Raw genomic sequence first — 24,240 nt, forward strand, 5'->3', positions numbered from 1 at the left:
TCTCGAACTCCTGACCTATGGTGATCCACCCATCTCGGCTTCCCAAAGTGCTGGGATTACAGGTGTGAGCCACCGCGCACAGCCTGACAGTTCTTAATATTGAGATACAAGGCATTTTGGGGAGGAGAGAAGTGAGGGACTGACTTTAAAGGTCTTGGGAAGGAGGTGGGAGTTTTGAATTTAGCGGCGAAGAATAAGGTGTGACACGTGTTTCTTACACTAGATATCAGCTTTGCAAGGGCATGGGGATGTGTACTGTGCTTAGTTAAGTGTTAATGGTTTGATACGGGACCCAAGAGATGGGACTGGAAAGATAGGTAGATCATAAAGTCCTCGTTTATATGAGACTCCCAAGAGTATAGACTTTACTTTATAAGGTATGAGAAGTTAAGGGTTTTAAGATGGGGAATAATTTGTTGAGATTACATTGACAGCAGTGTGATAGATGGATTAGTGAAAAGAGATCAGGTAGATCAGTTTGGAAATTGCTCCCACAAAATATTATGAGGCTCTTATTATGAGGCTCTGAGCCAAGGTAGAGATGATGTGATTAAGTAAATGAGGTATGCAAAAGGATAAGGTTGGAAATAGGTAATAAATTTGGATTTCAAGCCTGTTTTGTAGGACAGATGGACCTGTAGCTCAAAGGAGAGGTAAAACCTGAAGATAATTATAGATACTTTATTATTAAGGCTATGAGAAGGAATGACAGTATTTATGGTGAATAATATTTATGGTGAATACAGTGTGTTTCTCACAAGAGAGGTCAAACCTGAAGATAATTTTAGACACATGATTATTAAGGCTATGAGAAGGAATAACAATATTTATGGTGAATTCAGTGGGTTTCTTAAGTGAGTTTATAGTCAAGAGTGTCAAGTGGCTGGACGTGGTGGCTCACGCCTGTAATCCCAGAACTTTGGGAGGCTGAGGCGGGCAGATCACCTGAGGTCGGGAGTTCAAGGCCAGCCTTACCAACATGACGAAACCCCATCTCTACTAAAAATACAAATAATAGCCGGACGTGGTGGCACATGCCTGTAATCCCAGCTATTCAGGAGGCTGAGGCAGGAGAATTGCTTGAACCTGGGAGGTGGAGGTTGTGGTGAGCTGAGATCACGCCATTGCACTCCAGCCTGGGCAACGAGAGAAACTCCGTCTCAAAAAAAAAATTAATTAATTAAAAAAAAGAGTGTCAAGTGTTATGGGAGATTGGTTAGGTAAGTACTGAAAGTAGATGATTGGCTTTGGCGGTTAGTTTGTCTTGTGTCTGAGAGCCATTTGTATAGTGGCAAATGTTAGATTTCTGGAGGCTGAGGAATGGAAGTTAGGAAATGCAGACAATTAAAATTCTTACACCTTTACATTTTGCTATTTTTTCCTCAGTGTTTTCTTTTGTAGCACTTCTGACTGGTTTATTATTTGCTTTTTCCTTACAATGACATTGTTATTCTATAGCATTCTGTTGAAGATGTAATTACATTTTCTCAATCTGTGATGTCAGGTTGCTTTTTGAAGTATAAAGGTTTAAGAAATGCATAATTACATGTGATTTTTAATTGATCTTCTCGGTCTTCAGTTGATTTTTTCCATATATAAATTTAAGGTAGATTCATTTTACATTTGGTATCATGTTAAAATGCTCCCAAAACTACCTATTGTATAATAGGTATTACAATATTGTTGATCACCTTCAGGATATTATTATCCTGAAATGTCTCCCAGTGGTCCAAGCTGGGACAGTTTGAGCAACAAAATAAATATGAAAGGATTGGATTATAACCTAAAAAATAAAGTCAATATCTATAAATCCATGTTGATTTAAATAAATGATTGACTAAATAAATACTTGGCAGAAAAGAAGCAAATCTTCCTTACAGAAAAATTCCAAATAATATATGTAGAACACACTTTCAGGAGGTAGAACTTAATTTACCTCTTCTTGAATATGGACTGGACAGCTGACTTTTAAAGAACAGAGTATGAAGAGGGAAAAGCAGTAACTTTACAGTGAAGAGGCCTGGCAGACAGCACCTTAACCAAGTTCAAGGTTAACTTCACCAATAATAAGACATGGTGATATCATGTACTCTCTGATAGAATGTGTTAAGTCTAAGCAGAAAAAAAAAATAATAATAATAATAAAGGGCATTCTACAAATACTTGACCAGTACTAAAAAGTATCAAGGACCTGAAAAAACAAGGAAAGTCTGAGAAGCTTTTACAGAACAGAGAAGACTAAGGAGACATGACAACTAAATACAATGTGATATCCCAGATTGACAGTGAAAAAAGGACATGAGTGGAAAAAAATTGGCTAAATCTAAACAAAGTCTGGAATTTTGTTAATAGTATTATTCCAATATTTCTTGGTTGTGACAAATGTACTGTAGTTATGTAAGATGTTAACATTGGGGGATGTTGGGTAAAGGACATATGAGTATTCTCTGTACTATCTTTGTAACTTTTATGTAAATCTAAATTTATTCCAGAATAATGAGTTTTTTTTAATACAGCAGAATACAAATTGTTAAGTAAAACATATCTCAAACTGATAATTGATGAAATAAGAAATAAAGGTTATTTACCATTTGTATTGAGTGGATTCATCATAAGTGTTGGTTGGGGGTAAAACAGGCATATTTGATAAATCATGTTGATATAAATTTCAGGAAAAATAAATGAAACCAGATTAGGGACACTGGAATGTGTAGCTTGGACCAAGGCATTTAACCCTTCTCTCCTTGTTTCAAAAATGGGGAATCAAACTGACTTATCACTTTGAGCATTTTTAAAGTAAACAAGTATATTCACTGTAAAATTAAATCTTATGAAGACTTAAAAGGAATAACAGCTATGATCACTTTTATAAATTATGTGCATATGGTAGTTAGCTTATTTTTCTAACTTATATACTGTTCTGTATTGTACAGACTAACAGCTATAAAATCAGCTTGATGCAAGTGAAATTACAGTAAAATTACACACTTAAGTAAGGCCAGGTTTCCTGGTTTCTCCCAATCCTGATAGTGATTCTATTTAATTTGTGTATGTATGTTAGGTAGACATGAAATAGGTCTCATGGGCAAGAGTTTCTGACTTGGTTGAGCAAGAGTTTCTGACCTGGAATGTCAGTTATTTCATCCCTGTTTTTCAGCACATGTGACTCATGGCTGGCTACACATGACAGAACTTACAAACCTGGATTCTAAAATTGGCAGAGCAGTAGAATGGAGTATTTTCATTTAGCATTTATAGCTTACAAGTCATAGAACAAGCAGACAATGGAACATTATTATAAATGATTTACTACATATAAATTATATACATTATTTGGTGCATTCAGTGATGATGAATATTTTGTCCTCCAAGAATAAGTGAGGCTTAAACCTTTTTTTTTGGAAAAAGTATATTCACTGTACAAGCATATAGATTGAAGCAAAGAATATTGAGTTTTCTCTTTAACTGAAGAGTATAAGCTTTGATCAGAATATACTGATTTCAAACAATTTCTCTAGTGCTGTTTATAAGACACACCTATGCAACAGTTAGAAGGAATAAGTTCAGATGTTCAGTAGCAGGGTGGGGTGACTATAGGTAACAGCACAATATTGTGTTTTTCAAAAATAGCTAGAAGAGAGGACTTGAAATGTTCCTGACACAGAAATCATAAATACGCAAGGTGATGGATACCCAAAATACTCTGACCTGATTCTTATACATTTTATGCGTGTAACAAAATATCACATGTACCCCATAAATATGTACAACTATTATGTATCAATTTTAAAAAGATTTAAAACATGATAGAAAAAAGATATGCCTATAAAGGAAGTGTGAACCTACAGAGATGAAAGCAGAAAATTGTTTGTGGTGTGGTTAGTGCAGTTAGGGGAATTTCCAGAAGAATTCCATTTCAGTGAATGATGTCATTTGGGCATTATGAAAAATAGCCTAGTTAGAGAAAAAAACAGAGTTTTTGTTTTGTTTTGTTTTTTTGAGACGGGGTCTCACTCTGTCGCCCAGGCTGGAGTACAGTGGTGCTATCTTGGCTCACTGCAAGCTCCGCCTCCCGGGTTCATGCCATTCTCCTGCCTCAGCCTCCCAAGTAGCTGGGACTACAGGTGCCCGCCACCACGCCTGGCTAATTTTTTGTATTTTTAGTAGAGACGGGGTTTCACCGTGTTAGCCAAGATGGTCTCGATCTCCTGACCTCGTGATCTGCCTGCCTCGGCCTTCCGAAGTGCTGGGATTACAGACGTGAGCCACAGTGCCCGGCCAAAACAGACTTTATAGCTTAAAAATCGCCAGAACAGGCTCTGAGTCATACTCTCTTGTAGTGCATTTAGTTGGTGCATCAGATAAAATGTATTGCTTTCTGTATTTCCCACAATTGAAAACAGCTGTTTTTATTGTGGACCCAGCTTTTACTTTAGCATTCAGCTCATTCACAAGAAGGTTCCAAGGTGGCTGTCAACTGTGAACCATACCAAAGGATTCAGAACTTGAATCTGGGAACAAAAAAAATCTTGACCAGAAGTTCTCAAATAGTTTGATATTTTATGTTCATATTCCTTTACTATGGTAGCCATTTTTATTACAACCAATTTTGGTTCAGTCGTTGTTTAACACACATTCCCAAATAGCTTTGACTTATGAATAATGAAAGAAATCTTTTTTAAAACTAAACTTTTGTAACAATTTAATTTTGGTGGGAAGGAACAATTTCAGTGTTAGAAACTTTTAAAGTAAATTATTTTAAAATCGATAATATCTTAGAACTGACTACTGCATAGCATTCTTCCAAATTAGCATACTTAATTTATTTTTCCGTAATTCACCCAAAGATATTTCTAACATTGCAAACATCAAACATTCCACTCATATAAATGATTTCTTAGTTACTTGTGTCTTTAGTGTTGATCTCCAGAGCGTGACTAAAATTCATACTATATTAAGTTATAAAAGCTTTAATAGTGAACTTAGGCTAAAGAAATATATGTTTTGTCCAACCAACTATTGATTTAATTCACTGTATTTTTTTTTTGCTAATTTGTATTTGGCACCAGGGAAATTCCTTGTTTTTCTAGGCTAGGATGCTCAGGGCTTCAGTGAGTAGTTAGCTGAATCTTTATTCTCATGATTTCTTTGGGATGCCTCCACCACTGCAGACACTATTATCAGTGAGAATTTTATCTATTCTGCTATCTTTGCCTGTTCTACTGTCTTCACACCCAGGCATCTGTAAAAGTAGCATTACTTTTATATGTTTGGTTTGTTTTAGTTCCTCCAGTGGAAATGTCAATCAAGATTTTTTGTGGCAAATCAGTTTGAAAACAGGTTCTTGGTTTCTGCTCATTTTGTGTTTATTATAAAGATTTTCATAATCTTATTTCTTTATGATCCAGTTATGTTCTTTTTTTACTTTTTCAACTTTGACAGTTTGTATCCCTGATTTCATCTTACAGTTTTGCTGTAAAAGCACTACCTTTCCCCTCTTGTTTAAATTGACAAAAATGTTTCTGTAAATCCTGTCTTTATCTTCAAAAGTTCATCAAATACTGGCCAAATAAAATTCAGAGAGTCTATAATTAAAATCACTTCCAAGGTTCCTTCACATTTGCAAGTTTGGTTTTAATTCTTAATTTTCTCTGTATTATTCCAATTTATGGTATTCTCTTTTTCTGTCTTCCTCTTTACTAGTAGTCTTCCTTGTTTACATGAGGGCCTTTATTTCCAACGGAAGAAAAACTATTTCCCTTAATAATCTACTTATATTTATTCTGAAATCCAATTTTATTTAGGTACTTTTTTTTTTTTTTGCAGCTTGCCTATAATTTCTACTTCCTGCATTTATGTGTGTAGAATTTCTAAACATATTCTGAAGTTGTCATCATCTGAGTGATGAGACACACAGTGGTGGTCTACGTAGTAATATTGTGAACTAAGGAATTCCTATTTGTAGTCTTTATTCACCTCTGAAATACTTATTCTGCTTTATAGTATTTTGAAATGAAAAATGATGGGAACTCTTTGATATCTACAATTGTGTTCTTTGTGTGTATGCTTTGAGGAAGTGTCAGATTTTCTTGAACTAGAATTCATATAAACCTCTTGTCCTTTGTGGAATGGGGAGCCTCCACACATCCTTCCAGGCAGATCTAAAATGGCCACTCTTGAGACATGAGCAAACATTTGTCACATGATGGAGACAGCAAGGAAAAGGGCTAAGTAGGGGAAGCAGAAAACTACTTTCTCCCTTGGGAAAAAACTGAGCAGAAAGCCAGACGTCTTCTGGTTCTGACTCATCTCTTGGGCATACTCTGCAAAAGCTATGGCGAAGAGTCAGTGAATTAGAAGATTCACTCAGAGTAACTTTTTCCTACCCTGCAAGTACCTACCAGCCCTGGAGGTGCCTATATGAGTAGTACTTCTTAATTGGATTCACTCTATGTTTAAAGTAAATGCTTGATGTTAATAGGTTAGTTCTAGCTCCCTACTGGGTATAACTCACTGCTCTTCTTTCTATCATTATTATTATTATTATTATTATTAAGGCAAGGGTCTCACTGTCGCCCAGGATGGAGTGCAGTGGTGCGATCACAGCTTGCTGAAGCCTCTACCTCCTGGGCTCAAGCGATCTTCCCACTTCAGCCTCCCAAGTAACTGGGACTACAGGGTATGCACCACTATGCCCAGCTAATTTTTATTTTTTTTTTGTAGAGACTGAGTTTCGCCATATTGTCCAGGCTAGTCTTGAACTCCTGAACTCAAGCAACCTGGCTACCTCGGCCTAGCAAAGTGCTGGGATTACAGGCATGAGCCCCCACACCTGCCTATGTAAAAATTCCATAATAAACCTAAGGACTCAATTAATATATAGTAGTGACTAATATTTATAAAACATTTTGTATTTTATAAAATTGTTTTTGGATTACATTATCTCATTTTGGGACTCACAACAATTCTGTAACTTAGCTTTATTAAACCAAAGTCCAGGCACATTTACTTCTATAGATTCTCTCTAGTTTAATTTGTAGCAGAGCCAGGAGTCAAACCCAAGGATGCTTTACTCCATAGTCCATGTACTGAACACGATATCACACTCGACTCTGCTCTGCATTGTGTTTTAGGTTTGGACACATACATGTATATATTGGTCTCTGTTGAATTGGACATACTAATTCTCTGGGCATTATCTGGTTCTTTCTGGAAGCCCAACTGCAAATTGGCGTTTATAAAACAGTGTATTTCTGGCAATGTTACAGATGTTTGCAGATTTCATATGATTCTTACTGTTAGGCTAATTTTAACATACTTTGAACATCTTTTAACTGGTTCCTATTTATTTTACATAAGTGATAGCATCACTTTCTAGTCTTAAACTTGGTTGCTTTATATCTTCAATGTTTTTTCAGTTATCCTCATCTTCTTACTGCCTCTGTGAGCACTGCTTTTAAGTGAAATAAGATGCTAGAGCTGATGATTACCAAGCAATAGAGATCTGTATCTCAAGGATACAACTTGATTCTTTTTAAATATGGAATATTGTTAAGAATAGCTCTGCTCTGTATGAACAGGGAATTCAAACTTTTAAAAATAAAAAATGAGAACCTTCCTGAATGAAATTTTACTCAAATCTCCTATTAAATCCTAAGAATAGGCTGCTGGCTTCCATTACTTTCAGGAAATGAAAAATGGCTTAGAAGCTAAGTGAGCTAAGTAAGCCATCTCTCTCTCAATTGTTTCAGTTTCTCAGGAATTGCTGCCAATAATGCTGCCAATAATGATCTCCATGGATCTGACCCCCATTCCATCTCCCACTGCCTCTGAAGCTCCAGATGTCACCAAAAGAAGGAGCTTTGAAGAAAGTGCCTGTACCCTCTTTTTACCCTGAGGTGGGTGAGGCCAGGCAGGGTGATTCTCAGGATATCCTGATTATCAAAGGTACAGTTGAAGCCTTCATCAAGACTTTCTTGAAGATGACCAAGAAATTCAGGAAACACTACCAAATAGCCTAAGAACTGAAGATGGAGCTCAAGAATGGATGGCACAAGTGCCACCTAAAATGTAGTGCATGATGATATACACGATGATTAGTAAGCTCCTTGAGGGCAGAGACCATTACACCATTTGTAGACTTCTTCCCCCTACCTTCACAATATCTAGCATAGTACCAAACATATAAACTATACTCACTTAATAAATGTTAGTTTATTACTGAGAGAAAAGACTATATAAAAAGTGCTCTTAGGGCTGGGCGCAGTGGCTCATGCCTATAATCCCAGCACTTTGGGAGGCTGAGGCAGGCGGATCACTTGAGGTAAGGAGTTTGACACCTGCCTGGCCAACATGATGGAACCCCGTCTCTACTAAAAATACAAAAAATTAGCCGGGCATGGTGGCCCATGCCTGTAATCCCAGCTACTCAGGAGGCTGAGGCAAGAGAAACACTTGAACCCGGGAGGCAGAGGTTTCAGTGAGCCAAGATTGCACCACTGCTCTCCAGCCTGGGAGACAGAGTCCGTCTCCCAAAAAAAAAAAAAAAAAAAAAATGCCCTCAAACCCCTCTTTTCTTAGTACTTAATCCACGATCAGGAATGGTGATACAGTTGACTATTATCTCAGGCTTCTTGGCCACTATTGTCTTCTGTCTTGACTATGTGTTGGGTAGGAAATATGTATCTGTCTGTATATTAAGTTTTCAGTATTAATACTTAAAGTTATGTCTTCACTGATGCCTGGGCTTTTTATTTCTTAGATGTTTCATTGTGACATTCAGTTATTTAGTGGAAATCTCTCATCTGAACCACACTCGAGGGGGATTTATTATACTATCAGATATAAAAATCCATCTTGTATCTGTTGTTAAGATTCAACAATAAACAATCTTGCTTCTTGAATAGGTCTACATCAGTCATCATTGTGTTTCAGAAGTAGGATGTACTATCACATCAATTTTCTAAAAAAAAATTTAACGTGTTACTCTTGAATGACAGCATATAGTCTTACATCTCACCTGAGCAGTGCTTCCCATAGCCTGCTCAAAGACTATTTACAGCAATGTGATTTAAGATACTACTTAATTGAAACAAGGCTCATGGTCTATTTCTCTTAGAGAAAAGGAAACAGCAACTTAGCTCCATTCAGTTCTTCTGACCCTAAGTTTCCTTAGAGAATTAATCACATCTTTTAGGAGTGAACTTTCATTTAGAGGCAGATCTTGAAAATCTTCAACTTTTTGATTTATTGTACCTTTTGCGGCTCCAGTTACATGTAAGTTTTTTTATTTGTAATTTTTTCCCATCAATAAGCATTTCAGATTACTAGTTTTTTGACAAACATGAGGTAGACATTCATTACCAACTCTTAATAGCTGGTATTTTAGATTATAAAGAATCCAATATAAGAATCAAGTATATTTTATTCAGGAAAATCATCTTACATCAACAACATACTTTTCTTTTGAGCGGGAGATGTATTATGCTCTGTAGATTTGGGGTTTTGCTAAAAGCATGAAAGTTTTTGAAAGGAAATTGAGTTTCTTTGTCTTCATAAGCTTTTATGTATATAGCCAAGGATCCTTAAGTGTACAGCTTTAAAAGAAACTTACTGTATTTCATGGATAAATTACCAGTTTTTCTAGAATTTGCAAAAGGAAGAAAAACATAGAATCTGAAAATAATTTCTGTGAATTGGATAGGATGTGTGGGTTTAAGGTTTGAGGCTTTACTTTCTTTTTTTTGAGATGGAGTCTTGCTCTGTTGCCCAGGCTGCAGTGCAATGGCGCGATCTCGGCTCACTGCAACCTCTGCCTCCCAGGTTCAAGCGATTCTCCTGCCTCAGCCTCTCGAGTAGCTGGGATTACAGGCATGTGCCACCATGCCTGGCTAATTTTTGTATTCTTAGTAGAGGCAGGGTTTCACCATGTTGGCCAGGCTGGTCTCAAACTCTTGACCTTGTGATCCACCCGCCTCGGCCTCCCAAAGTACTGGGATTACAGGCGTGAGCCACTGCGCTGGGCCCTCACATCAACTTTTTAATAAATTACATTGTAAATTTTGTCAGTTTATATGATGAATTTTAATCAATAATCCAGAACAGATTTGGTTAAAATATTGTTAGTAATTTGTATCAATATTTTAAATAATGTTTTAGGCTAGTAACACATGAAAACTAAATCATACATTGTTTATTCTTCCATTAAAATTAGTTTTTCCTCTGGTAATGTAACAGGAGAACTTATGTATATAAGATCTGTGAAATTCTGACAACAACATATAGTGTGGTTTGTCCTCTGCTTATTTTCCTCCTAATATCAGGTTACAAGTCATATTATTACAGGGGATGACAGTGGCAGCAACTAAACTGTAACAAGTTCTAACAAAAGATGGTTTCACATTATTTTTAAAGTTGAATTTTCCTATGATTTCTATCTTTTTCTCTTTCTCCAGGCTCCCAGCCAACCTCTGATAAACCCTCCCAGCGGCCATCAGAGAGCACAAATTGTAGCCCTACCCGGAAAAGGTCTTCATCTGAGAGTACTTCTTCAACAGGCTAGTGCTATTTGTTTTACCAGATTTTCAAGATAGTTTCCCATTTGTTATTTGTGAATAAGGAGTTACAATATTGTAGAAAAAATAATGGGGACTGTATCATATATGGTATTTTATTTTTCCATTCAAAGGAGTTGAAACAATAGACTTGGTATTTGAGAATCAGTAATGTACATTGAAACAATATGGTAGTCTTCCCCTTTACAAAGCTGAATTAAAGTAAAAGTATGTGTTGGGAATAATAGGGGAATGTGGATTGTAGCTGTTTAATAAAGATTTAGATATATATAAAATTGCTTAAGGCAGGCGCGGTGGCTTACGCTTGTAATCCCAGCACTTTGGGAGGCTGAGGTGGGTGGATCACCTGAGATCAGGAGTTCGAGACCACCCTGTTCAACATGGTGAAACCCCATCTGTACTAAAAATACAAAAACTAGCCAGGCATGGTGGCGTGCGCCTGTAATCCCAGCTACTTGGGAGGCTGAGGCAGGAGAATCTCTTGAACCTGGGAGGCGGAGGTTGCAGTGAGCGGAGATCACTCCACTGCTTTCCAGCCTGGGTGACAGAGTGAGACTCCGTCTGAAAAAAAAAAAAAATTGTTTAGTAAACTAGTAATTTCCAAAGTAGCATTCAGAAATCTCTAGGGATATGCAAAATAATTAAGAGTTCATGAGGAGAACCTCTATTAATAGTTATTTTTAAACTTCTTAATTGCTAATGTTTATATATTTACAACCTGTTAATACATACAACATATTTGTATAATTTATACAGAAATTTAGGGTATGCTTCCAATTTTCTTTTTATGGATAGTTTGTGTGTTTACCAAAAAAAAAAAAAAAAGAGAGAGGATGATTTATACCTGTTTTCTGCCTTTTCCTGATGGTTGAAGAGTAAGAAATAATTTTTTTAATGTATTAATTTTACTGAGAGAGATGGAGAGTGATAGATTAATTCCAGATAGTGAGGAATATATTAAAGAGAATTAAGAGTGTTCAGGAAAATAAATAAAAAAAGCCAGTGTGGTCAGACTAAAGACGGTTGGTTGGTTGGTTGGTTGGTTGGTTGGTTTTGAGATGAGTCCCACTCTGTTGCCCAGGCTGGAGTACAGTGGTGCAGTCTCGGCTCACTGCAACCACTGACTCGTGGGTTCAAGTGATTCTCTTGCCTCAGCCTCCTGAGTAGCTGGAATTACAGGTGCCCACCATGATACCCGGCTAATATTTTTGTATTTTTAGTAGAGACTAAAATTCGCCATGTTGGCCAGGCTGGTCTCGAACTCCTGACCTCAGATGATCTGCCCGCCTCAGCCTCCGAAAGTGCTGGGATTACAGGCGTGAGCCACCGCACCCAGCCAAAGATGGTTTTTTAATATGAGGCTGGAAACGTAGTAGAGAACTAGTGATGTAGAGCCTTAAACACAGTTGGAAGTTGTGGAAACGTAAACAAGGAAGTGACATTATCTCCTGCCTTTCTATCTCTAGGTCTTTGAAGAAGTAGAAGGCCTTTCAAATTGTATCAATATGGTATTTGTTGAATTTAGTTGATGATTATCTTTAGAAGCTCTTTGTTAGTCCAGTTGTCTGCTTGGCAGCAAGTGATAGTTGTGTCTCTCTTGGTGCTTTGTTTTTATACTACCATGGAGAGACTTTTGTACTCTAACAAGAAGTGACTTAATTTCTCTGATGTTTACCTAGACCAGGGTAAGGAAACTCAGCCTATGGGCCAAATGCAATCCAAGGCCTGTTTTTGTGTAGCCCTCAAGCTAAGAATTATTTTTAGGTTTTTAAAGGCTTGGGGGGAAAAGATGAAGAATAATATGAGGTAAGCATTATATATGTCCTCAAAAGCCTAAAATATTTACTCTCTGGCCTTTTACAGAAAAAGTTCATCAACCCCTGAACAAATGAATGAGATTTTGATAAGGGACATATCAATGTTGAAAATCACCAAAATATTTTACTTTTGTAAACAAAAGAAAGAATATCTAAATTCATAATGTTTCTTTTGCAATGAGACTATTCTGTTCATTGAATTAGATTTCTGTTGAGGGTTGCTGTGAGTAGTGAGCACTGGGAATACAAATACGAGTAAGATTGAGTTACTGCCCTCAATAATTCAGACATATTCACTGAAAAGCAATGTATTAAATTCTGTAACAGAGCAGTGTACAAAATGCTATGACACAGAGAAATTCAAGCACTAACCACTTGAAATGACTGAAGAAGATATCACTGAATAAGTCACGCACACTACTATATATTGAATTTACTTAAGTAGGCAAGTGGGACAACATAAAGGGTAATAATGTAGCACAGTAACAACAGCACTTTCGAAGAAAGGCACAAAACCATGAAATAGCATAGTGTTTTTGAAGAATAACCCATTGTTGGATATGACTAATGTACATAAGTGGTGGTGATGGTGGTTGGAAAAGGAGGTTGTAAAAGTAATAATGGGGACTATATCATATATGGTATGTTTTTTTCATTCAGAGGAGTTGGAACTTCATTGTACATGCAATTGGGAGCTACTGAACAATTTCTAACAAGGAAGATAAATTATTTGATATGCTCTATCAGTAAGAATAGGATAGGTCTTGCGGTGTTAAAAAATAATCCCCAAATCTCAGTGGCTTAAAACAACAAAGGCTTATTTTTTGTTCATGCTGTGTGACCATCAAGAGTCCACTCCATGTTGCCTTCCCTCTAGGACCCCGGCTAACAGAGAACCTGTACCTTGAATGTTGCTTGTCTTCTGGCAGAGGGGAAAGGGCCATAGTAAAGCACTAACTGGCTATTAAAATTTCTGCATTAAATGTTACTTCTCAGTTTCAGTGCCAAAGCAAGTCATGTGGTTAAGTCTTGTGTCAATGGGACTAGAAAGTATAATCCTTTTGGCGGTGGGGGGTGGATAGCAAATATTTATAAGTAATATTATAGTCTATCATATGTGTATGTTAAAAAAATGCTACAACATTACAATATGAAGAATGGAGTGTGACAAATGCATGCAGACAGAGTAGATAAGGGCTTCAGATTTGGATATATTAAATTTGGACTGTCTTTGGCCTATTTAGGTAGAGATATTGAATAGACTGTTAGAAGCAGTGGTTTATACTTTTAGAGACATCTGTGGTAGAGATCTACCAGTATATATATGAACTTGAATTTGGCAGTGAAAGAGATCATCCAGGGAGAATGTGTTAAGTGAGGTGATGGGGACGGAGACCTAAGAAACTCGAGCATTTTGGAGGGAAGTGGAAGAAAAGATGTTTAGTGAAGGACACTTAAATACGAAACATCAAACTGTATATGTCACAGAAGCCTAAACAAGACTTCAGAATGGAATAGATTAGTCAACATTAGATGTCACAAAGAGATCAAGAAGAGTTCGATCAGAAAGTGTCAAATGATTGAGAAAATAAGAAAAAATAGTCTGAGAATGTGAAAGTTTGGAGCTTGAAAGAGGGAAAGGAGACTTAAAATTCAGGTGGCATTGAAATAAATTAGAGCTCTTTATTTCCAGCAGTGTGGTAGATTAGGTGTGCAGAGCAAGCAAACACCTTGTTATCTAAAACCTAAAAATACATGGACAACATTTCTTACAGTATGACTGAACTTTGAAGTAACTAAATAGGAAACCAGAAACTTCAGAAAGTTCAATTCAACAGAGATAAAGAGCATTAGAGCTGCTTGACATCTGCTTGATCCCTGGTGGCTGGGAGTCTGGTAATTAGAACACATCCAGCTGCAAGAGACAAAAGACAGAGCCTAGGACTCTAGTAGAACAAAAAACCACATATGCATAAAGTTGGAACCCCCAAAAGGTGACACTTAACAATGTACAGGAAAATAGAAATAAACCTATCATAGAAAAGGACAGTTTCTTGTTTTAGTTTTGGCTTTGGAAGGAGGAAGAAAAAGGAGTTCCTGACCACAAGCTCTTACTAATTCTCTGCCTCTCCTACAGATTTATATTGTTTGTCAGACCCAGAAAAAAGTTAAAATAAAATTTGTCATAGGTTTGTAATGTTCCCAGTTGCATTGCAGAGCCAAATGCAAATACTCTAGAGAATTGCCATTAAATATAAACCTGAGCTTTCAAAATCACTGTATTCACAATTTTGGTTGACCTAACTTTCTCATATATTGTAGCAACACAGGGAATGACAGCCTTTATTTTGCAATTTAAAGGCAAAGAAGTAAACCAGAATCATGTCCTAACCTTCTAGGTATAGTCAAAGGAATACCATACCTCTAGAAACCATCTGTTTAGTAAACTGAGGTTTGTAAACAACTGTAGAAACAAAAAGCAATTTGCATTTTGGATAAGATGCCTCAAGGCCCATCCTTGAACTAAATTCCCTGTTTTTGAGATAAATCCAAAGGGATAATATACTAACAGTATATGATTTTACTGAAATCTGTAGTCTTTATTATGCATATCAGGAACCCATAGTAACAAAATTATTATTGATGAGTACAATCTAAGCCTTTTCTGGAGGTTTTTAATATCTTATTAGGTCTTTAGGATGTAATATGAGGATAACTATTTTCATTTCTGAAATGAGTATTTGCAAATACTCTGTTACAAAGTTTACATCTCTCTTAGAGGTCTTTTTTTAAATATTTGTAGCTTTTAAGATATTTATGTCTCTCTGCTCATTTCTCAGGTATTTGACATAACTGAAGATTTTTATAATTAGGACACAAATCCATGGTAATTTTCACATTCTAGAGAACATAAATCCCTTCAATAGTGTTTCACAGAATCATTTCATCTTTTTATAGCTGGTTTACAAATATTGTTACATTGATGAGAGAGGTAGTTCTTTTATAATTTTATTACTGAGCAACTGTTATATTCAGGCTACCAAATTCAACTACTGTTTTAAGCCAAAAGACTATAAGAGACATTCCATAATACCAAGGAGCTTATGTTAAGATCAGTTTATCTTGAGAGCAACAATAAAATATGCTAGTGATTTTACATAAATTTATTTATTTATTTATTTATTTATTTATTATTTTTGACAGAGTCTCGCTCTTGTCACCCAGGCTGGAGTGCGGTGTCGCGATCTCAGCTCACTGCAACCTCCACCTCCCGGGTTCATGCGATTCTCCTGCCTCAGCCTCTCTTGTAGCTGGGATTATAGGCATGTGCCACCACGCCTGGCTAATTTTTGTATTTTTAGTAGAGACGGGGTTTCACCATGTTGGCCAGGCTGGTCTCGAACTCCTGACCTCAAGTAATCCGCCCACCTCGGCCTCCGAAAGTGCTGGGATTACAGGCGTGAGCCACCACTCCTGACCTGTATAGTATTATTCTACACATAACTGAATGCTGAAATGATGGAAAGTTAATCAGAAAATGCTTCCATAATCTTTGTATTGAGGTTTAAAAGACATCATACATATGCCATGACTAAAGAGGTAAGTGGGAGAAGAGGAGAAGGCATTTTGATGTAATGGGAAAACTATGTACTTTTGACTTAGATCTAGTTGATTCACATTTAGCAATATCGTGTAACCTTGTGGAAGTTACATAAACCATTCAACCCATGGCTTTCTTATCTGTAACATGAGGCTACTACTTCTATTTATCTTGCAGACTAGTGGGAATTAGAGTAAGTGGATAAGAAATTCTTATCACTGAATTAGTTTTTGAGTAAATGGTAACTTCTCTTATTTTTTGAGATGGAGTCTTGCTCCGTCGCTCAGGCTGGAGTGCAGTGGTGCGATCTCGGCTCACTGCAAGCTCCGCCTTGCAGGTTCATGCCATTCTCCTGCCTCAGCTTCCTGAGTAGCTGGGACTATGGGCGCCTGCCACCACGCCCCGCTAATTTCTTTTTGTATTTTTAGTAGAGACGGGGTTTCACCGTGTTAGCCAGGATGGTCTGGAACTCCTGACCTCGTGATCTGCCCGCCTCAGCCTCCCAAAGTGCTGGGATTACAGGCGTGAGCCACTGAGCCCAGCCTTTTTATTTTTATTTATTTATTTTTTTGATACACAGTCTCCCTCTGTTGCCCAGGCTAGAGTGCAATGGTGCAATCTCGGCTTACTGCAGCCTCTGCCTCCCGGGTTCAAGTGATTCTGCTACCTAAGCCTCCCGAGTAGCTGGGACTGCAGATGTGCACCACCACACCAGCTAATTTTTATATTTTTAGTAGAGATGGGGTTTCACTATGTTGGCCAGGCTGGTCTTGAACTCCTGACCTCAGGTGATCCACCTGCCTTGGCATCCCAAAGTGCTGGGATTAGAGGCGTGAGCCACTGCGCCCAGCCATAAATGGTAACTTCTGTTGTTACTGTTGCTACCGTTGGCCCTCCTGCCATTATTATGAGGGTATGGAATGAGAATTAGATCATATACAAGGGAGACAGGGTATAGTGGTAAAGCATAAAAAAAGATTGCAAAGGCATTTAGCCACATTTTTTTCTTTTTTACGGGATGGAGTCTTGCTCTGTCACCCAGACTGGAGTGCAGTTGCATGATCATGGTTCACTGCAGCCTCCGCCTCCCAGGTTCAAGTGATTCTCCTGACTCAACCTCCACAGTAGCTGGGACTATAGGTGTGTGCTACCACGCCTGGCTAAGTTTTGTATTTTTAGTAGGGACAGGGTTTTGCCATGTTAGCCAGGCTGATCTTGAACTCCTAACCACAGATGATCTGCCTGCCTCAGCCCCCCAAAGTGCTGGGATTTCAGGCCTGAGCCACTGTGCCTGGTCTGTTTAGCCACATGTGATGAGTAGTCTTAAATCTTTGCTGGCTACTAGGCCCTCCTTGCATAGAGTGAAACTCCAAAAAAATGGCCTAAGAAAAACTAGGGAGTTGTATATGAAAAATTCCTAAGGTTTACATGTGGCATGAGACATTTGAACTCTGACTACCAACTGTAGAGTCCTTGGGGACAATTATGAAGGCCCCCATAAAGATTACATCTTGGTCAGACGTGGTGGCTCACACCTGTTATCCCAGCACATTGGGAGACCAAGGCGGGTAGATCACTTGAGGCCAGGAGTTCGAGGGCAGCCTGGCCAACATGGCAAAACCCCATTTCTACTAAAAACACATAGAAATTAGCCAGACATGGTCACACACACCTGTAGTCCCAGCTTCTTGTGAGGCTGAGGCAGGAGAATTGCTTGAACCCAGGAGGCAGAGGTTGTAAACCCAAGATTACACCACTGCACTCCAGCCTGGGCAACAGAGCAAGACCCTGTCTCAAAAAGAAAAAAAAAAAAAAAGGTTACACCTTAGCAGGGCTAAAGTATCTCTGGAATGAAGATTACACTAGACCCTAGTAATGATTTAAAACAGGATTCAAGGAATCAAACTGTCAAACTGTTCTACAAATAACTGATTTTTAAAACAAAGTTCAACATTTAAAAACATTTTAATTGTGAAAAAACAAAATTTTTTTTTAATTGTGTCAAAATAAAATTTACCGGCAGGATGCAGTCGGTCACGCCTGTAATCCCAGCACTTTGGGCGGCCAAGTTGGGCAGATCACCTGAGGTCCAGAGTTGGAGACCAGCCTGGCCAACATGGCAAAACCCCGTCTCTACTAAAAATACAAAAACTAGCCAGGTGTGATGGCGGGCGCCTGTAATCCCAGCTACTCGGGAGGCTGAGGCACGAGAATCGCTTGAACCCAGGAGGTGGAGGTTGCAGTGAGCCAAGATCATGCCACTGCATTCTAGCCTGGGTGACAGAGTGAGACTGTCTCAAAAAAAAAAAAAAAAAATTTACCATCTTAACCATTTCTGAAGCCGTGTGCAATGGCTCACGTCTGTAATCCCAGCACTTTGGGAGGCCGAGGCAGGCGGATCACCTGAGGTCAGGAGTTCAAGACTAGTCTGGCCAACATGGTGAGACCCCATCTCTACTAAAAATATAAAAATTAGCCGGCCATGGTGACACATGCCTGTAGTCCCAGCTACTCAGGAGGCTGAGGCAGGAGAATCGTATGAACTTGGAGGCGGAGGCTGCCGTGAGCTGAGATCACGCCAGTGCACTCCAGCCTAGGAGATGGAGCTAGACTCCCCATTTCTTTTCTTTTCTTTTTTTTCCAGAGTCTCGCTCCTGTCACCCAGGCTGGATTCCAAGTACAAGCGATTCTCCTGCCTCAGCCTCCAAGTAACTGGGATTACAGGTGTCCACCACCACGCCAGCTAATTTTTGTATTTTTAGTAGAGATGGGGTTTTGCCATGCTGGCCAGGCTGGTCTTGAACTCCTGACCTCAGGTGATCCGCTGGCCTTGGCCTCCCAAAGTGCTGTGATTATGGGCGTGAGCCACTGCGCCTGCCTAGACTCCCCATTTCTAAGTGTACAGTTAATTCACTAGTGTTAAGTACATTTACATTATTGTGCAACCAATCTCCGTAACTTTTTTCATCTTGCAAAACTGAAACTCTGTATCCATTAAATAAGAACTTCGTATTCCCCTGTCCCTTCAGTCCCTGGCAATCACCCACTAAAGTGGAACCATACAGTGTTTGTTTTTCTGTGACTGGCTTACTTAACTTAGAGCATAAATTCCTCAGGGTTTATTTTTTATTTATTTTTCTTTCTTTTTTTTTTTTTTTTTTTTTTTTTTTTGAGGTGGAATTTTGCTCTTGGTGCCCAGGCTGCAGTGCAATGGAGAGATCTCAGCTCACTGCAACCTCTACCTCCTGGGTTCATGTGATTCTCCCGCCTTAGCCTCCCGAGTAGCTGGGATTACAGGCATGTGCCACCATGCCCAGCTAATTTTGTATTTTTAGTAGAGATAGGGTTTCTTCATGCTGGTCAGGCTGGTCTCAGACTCCTGACCTCAGGTGATTCGCCCGCCTTAGCCTCCCAAAGTGCTGGGATTACAGGTGTGAGCCACCACGCCCAGACAGGGTTTATCCATTTTTTAGCATGTGTCAGAATTGCCTTCCCTTTTAAGGCTGAATAATATTCCTTTGTATGTTTTACCACATTTTGTTTATTGTTATTTGTTTATAAATGGTTACTTGGGTTGCTACCAACCTTGGCCGTTTGTGAATAATACTGCTATGAGCAATGGTGAACAGATACCTCTTCCAGACCCTGCTTTCAGTTCTTTTTGGTATATACCCAGAAGTGGAATTCCTCGATTATATGGTAATTCTATTTTTAATTTTTTGATGGATTGTCCTACTGTTTTCCACAATGGTGTACCATTTTACATTCCCATCAACAGTGTACAAATGTTCCAGTTTTTTCAACTTCAACATTTTTTAAAGGAAGACAACAAAATCCAAACACTTAATAGTTATCCGAAATGAAGTACAGAGTGGAATAAAAGATTGACCAAAAAAATGAATGAAACTTTAGTGACCTGTGGTACAATATCAAGAGGGCTAATATACATGGGATAGAGTCTCATAAAGAATAAATTGGGAATAGCAGTTGAAGAAATAATGTTTAATATTTCTTTCACACTTTCATTAAAACTATATCCCACAGATCGATGAAACTCTATGAATCCCACGTAGGATAAACACACTGACAGCATACATAGACATATTAAAGGACATTATTACCAAATTTCTGGAAAATGATTGTAAAGAGAAAATCTTAAAATTAACCAGCAGAAAAAAAATTAAAAACACATACATACAAACACATACAGAGGAACACAGTAACAACTATCAGCAGACATATTGTCAGAAATTTTACAAGCCAAAACACAATGGAATGATGTCTTTAAATGTGGAAAGGAAACATAACATCTGTCAACTTAAAATTCTTTAACCAGCAAAAATATCTTTCAAAAATGGAGGCAAGATAAACATTATCAGAAAAAGAAAAGTTTAAAGAATTTGTTGCCAGTAGACCTACAGTAGCAGAAACACTAAAGGATGTTCTTCAGATAGAAAGAAAACATAGTAGGTAGAAATATGGATCTACCAAAGGAGTAAAGAGTGCCAGAAATTGTCAACCAATGGGAAAATATAAAACACATTTTTCTCGGCTGGGCGCAGTGGCTCACGCCTGTAATCCCAGCACTTTGGGAAGCTGAGACGGGCAGATCACGAGGTCAGGAGATCGAGATCATCCTGGCTAACATGGTGAAACCCCGTCTCTACCAAAAATACAAAAAAGTAGCCAGGCATGGTGACGGGCGCCTGTAGTCCCAGCTACTCAGGAGGCTGAGGCAGGAGAATGGCGTGAACCCGGGAGGCAGAGCTGGCAGTGAGCCGAGATCATGCCACTGCACTGCAGCCTGGGTGATAGAGCGAGACTCTGTCTCAAAAAAAAAAAAAAAACCACATTTTCCTCATATTCTTTTGAAGTGCGTGTGGAATTATACCAAGATACCATCCTATTCTGGGTAATCAAATGTCTTGATACGTTTTAAAAGATTAAACTCATGCAGAATATATTTTCAGACCACAACAGAATTAAATTAGAATTCAGTAATACAAGTTATGAAATTCTCTAAATATGTGGAAATTAAATAACACACTTCTAAATAATTCATAAGTAAAAGATGAATCCCCAAAAATGAAATCAGAAAATACTTTGAAATGAATAAAAATGAAAGACACATAGGGCCGGGCGTGGTGGCTCACGCCTGTAATACCAGCACTTTGGGAGGCCAAGGCGAATGGATCACGAGGTCAAGAGATCGAGACCATCCTGGCCAACGTGGTGAAACCCCATCTCTGCTAAAAATACAAAAAAATCAGCTGGGCGTGGTGGCACATGCCTGTAGTCCCGGCTGCTTGGGAGGCTGAGGCAGGAGAATCACTTGAACTCGGGAGGTGGAGGTTGCAGTGAGACGAGATCGTGCCACTGCACTCCAGCCTGGCGACAAAGCGAGACTCCGTTTAAAAAAAAAAAAAACACACACACATAGAAATTTGTGGGATAATCTAAGAATATTTATAGCTGAGATTATTAAACACCAAAGATCTATCTAAGTCAGTTCTCACCTTTAGGAAGCTGAAAAAAGAAGAGCAAGTAAAACCTGCATTAGAAAGAAGATAGTGGGCTGGGCGCAGTTGCTCACGCCTGTAATCCCAGCACTTTGGGAGGCCGAGGCGGGCAGATGACGAGGTCAGGAGTTTGAGACCAGCCTGACCAACATGGTGAAACCCAGTCTCTACTAAAAAAATACAAAAATTAGCTGGGCGTGGTCACGCGCACCTGTAATCCCAGCTACTTAGGAGTCTGAGGCGGGAGAATTGCTTGAACTGGGAGGCAGAGGTTGCAGTGAGCTGAGATCGCACCATTGCACTCCAGCCTGGGTGACAGAGCGAGTCTCCGTCTCAAAAAAGAAGAAAGTGAAAGTTGGGTGGTGTGGCACCCCTGTGCCTGAAGTCTTAGCTACCTGGGTGACTGAGGCAGGGAAAAGACTACTTAAGCCAAGGAGTTTGAAGCTAGTCTGAGCACCTTGGCAAGACCCATCTCAATACAACACCACCACCAACAAAACGAAAAGAAAAATAAAAATTAGCCCAGAATAGCCAAAGCTATTTCTAAGCTGAAAGGGAGAAATAACTTTACCTGACTTCAATTATGCTACAGAGCTATGATAACCAAAACAGCATGGTACTAGCATAAAAATAGACACATAGACCAGTGGAACAGGAGAGAGAACCCAGAAACAAATCCACACACCTACAGTGAACTTATTTTTGACAAAGGTCCCAAGAGCATAAAGTCTCTTCAATAAATAGTGCTGGGAATACTGGATATTCATATGCAAAAGAAAAACTTGACCCCTGTCTCTCAGCACATACAAAAACTGAAATCAAAATGGATGAAAGGCTTAAATCTAAGATCTCAAAAGTATGAAACTACTATAAGAGAACATTGGGAAAACTCTCCCGGATATTGATCTGAGCAAAAATTTATGAGCAATACCCCACAGGCACAGGCAGCCAAACAAATATGGATAAATGTGATCAAATCAAGTAAAAAAGCTTCTGCACAGCAAAGTATACAATCAATAAAGTGAAGAGACAACCCGCAGAATGGGAGAAAGTATTTGCAAACTACACATCTAACAAAGTGTTCATAACCAGAATATGTAAATTCAAACCACTCTATAGGTAAAAGCCTAATAATCCGTTTAAAAAATGGACAAAAGACTGAAGAGATATTTCTCAAAAGAAGATGCTACAAATGGCAACAGGCATAGGTATTCAACATCATTGATTATCAGAGGAATGCAAATCAAAACTACAATGAGATATCATCTCACCCCAGGTAAAATGGTTTATACCCAAAAGACAGACAGTAACAAGGCTGAGTGTGGTGGTTCACTCCTGTAATCCTGTCACTTTGGGAGCCTGAGGCATGCGGATTGCCTGAGCTCAGGAGTTGGAGACTAGCCTTGAGCAACACGTGAAACCCCGTCTCTACCAAAAATATAAAAATTAGCCAGTCTCATGACCCAGTCTCAAATCAATTAATAAATTAATATTTTTTAAGAAAAACAATACATGAGAAAAATCACCTAATTGTCTAAGTAGATTAAGGGAACATATTTGACAAAATTTGACATCCATTCATGATTTTTAAAAAAAAGCTCTTAGAAAATAAGACTAGAATAGTATTTGCTCAACCCATTACAGGGTGTTTGCAGAAAAACCTACAGCTAACCTAACACTTAATGTTGAAAGACTGAAAGCTTCCTCCCTAAGATTGGGGAAAAGGTATAGATGTCCACTACTTCTATTCAGCATTATAGGGAAGTCTTAATGTCTTATTCAGAAATAATACAATTTGCAGAAAATTCCCAAGGAATTTGTTAAAAAGTTGCTGGAACTTAAACTTACTGTTAAACTTACTGTTAAACTTAATGAGTTTAACAGTACAATTTCTGTGTGTTTAAGCTCAACATATAGAAATCATTGTATTTCTACATACAGTGAACAATTAGAAACTGAAATGTGGCGCTGGGCGCGGTGGCTCACGCCTGTAATCCCAGCACTTTGAGAGGCCGAGGCGGGCGGATCAAGAGGTCAGGAGATCGAGACCACGATGAAACCCCGTCTCTACTAAAAATACAAAAAAAATTAGCCGGGCGCGGTGGCGGGTGCCTGTAGTCCCAGCTGCTGGGGAGGCTGAGGCAGGAGAATGGTGTGAACCCAGGAGGCGGAGCTTGCAGTGAGCCAAGATCACGCCACTGCACTCCAGCCTAGGCGACAGAGCGAGACTCCGTCTCAAAAAAAAAAAAAAAAGAAACTGAAATGTAGCCAGGCATGGTGGCTCACACCTGTAATACCAGCACTTTGGGAGACAGAAGTGTGTGGATCGCTTGAGCCCAGAAGTTCCAGACCAATCTAGGCAACATAGTGAAACCCCATCTCTGCAAAAATTACAAAAATTACAAAAATTAGCCGGGCATGGTGGCGCACACCTGTAGTCTCAGCTACTCGGGAGGCTGAGACATGAGAATTTCTTGATCCCGGGAGGTGGAGGTTGCAGTGAACCAAGATCATGCCACTGCACTCCAGCCTGGATGAGAGCAAGACCTTGTCTCAAAAAAAAAAAAAAAAAATTAATTAATTAATTGAAATATAAATAATACTATTTACAGTTGTATTAAAAGCCATTAAAGTCTTAACGATAAATTTAGAAAAACATGTACGGGATCTGTATAATAAAAAGTACAGTGGCCAGGTGCGGTGGCTCACGCCTGTAATCCCAGCAGTTT

At 38.7% G+C, this 24,240-nt stretch overlaps 1 protein-coding gene across 5 annotated transcripts in view; it reads left to right on the top strand.

Moving 5' to 3' along the window:
- Positions 1-24,240, top strand: part of ASH1L (ASH1 like histone lysine methyltransferase) — a 230,256-nt gene that overhangs the window by 95,939 nt on the left and 110,077 nt on the right. For all 5 annotated transcript variants that reach the window (XM_063694310.1, XM_063694311.1, XM_063694317.1 and 2 more), the window contains exon 4: positions 10,455-10,556. In XM_063694310.1, coding sequence (XP_063550380.1) covers positions 10,455-10,556 — 102 coding nt within the window. The remainder of the gene's footprint in view (positions 1-10,454; positions 10,557-24,240) is intronic.

The sequence above is a fragment of the Gorilla gorilla genome, chromosome 1 (genome assembly GCF_029281585.2).
Source record: "Gorilla gorilla gorilla isolate KB3781 chromosome 1, NHGRI_mGorGor1-v2.1_pri, whole genome shotgun sequence".
NCBI lineage: Eukaryota > Metazoa > Chordata > Mammalia > Primates > Hominidae > Gorilla > Gorilla gorilla.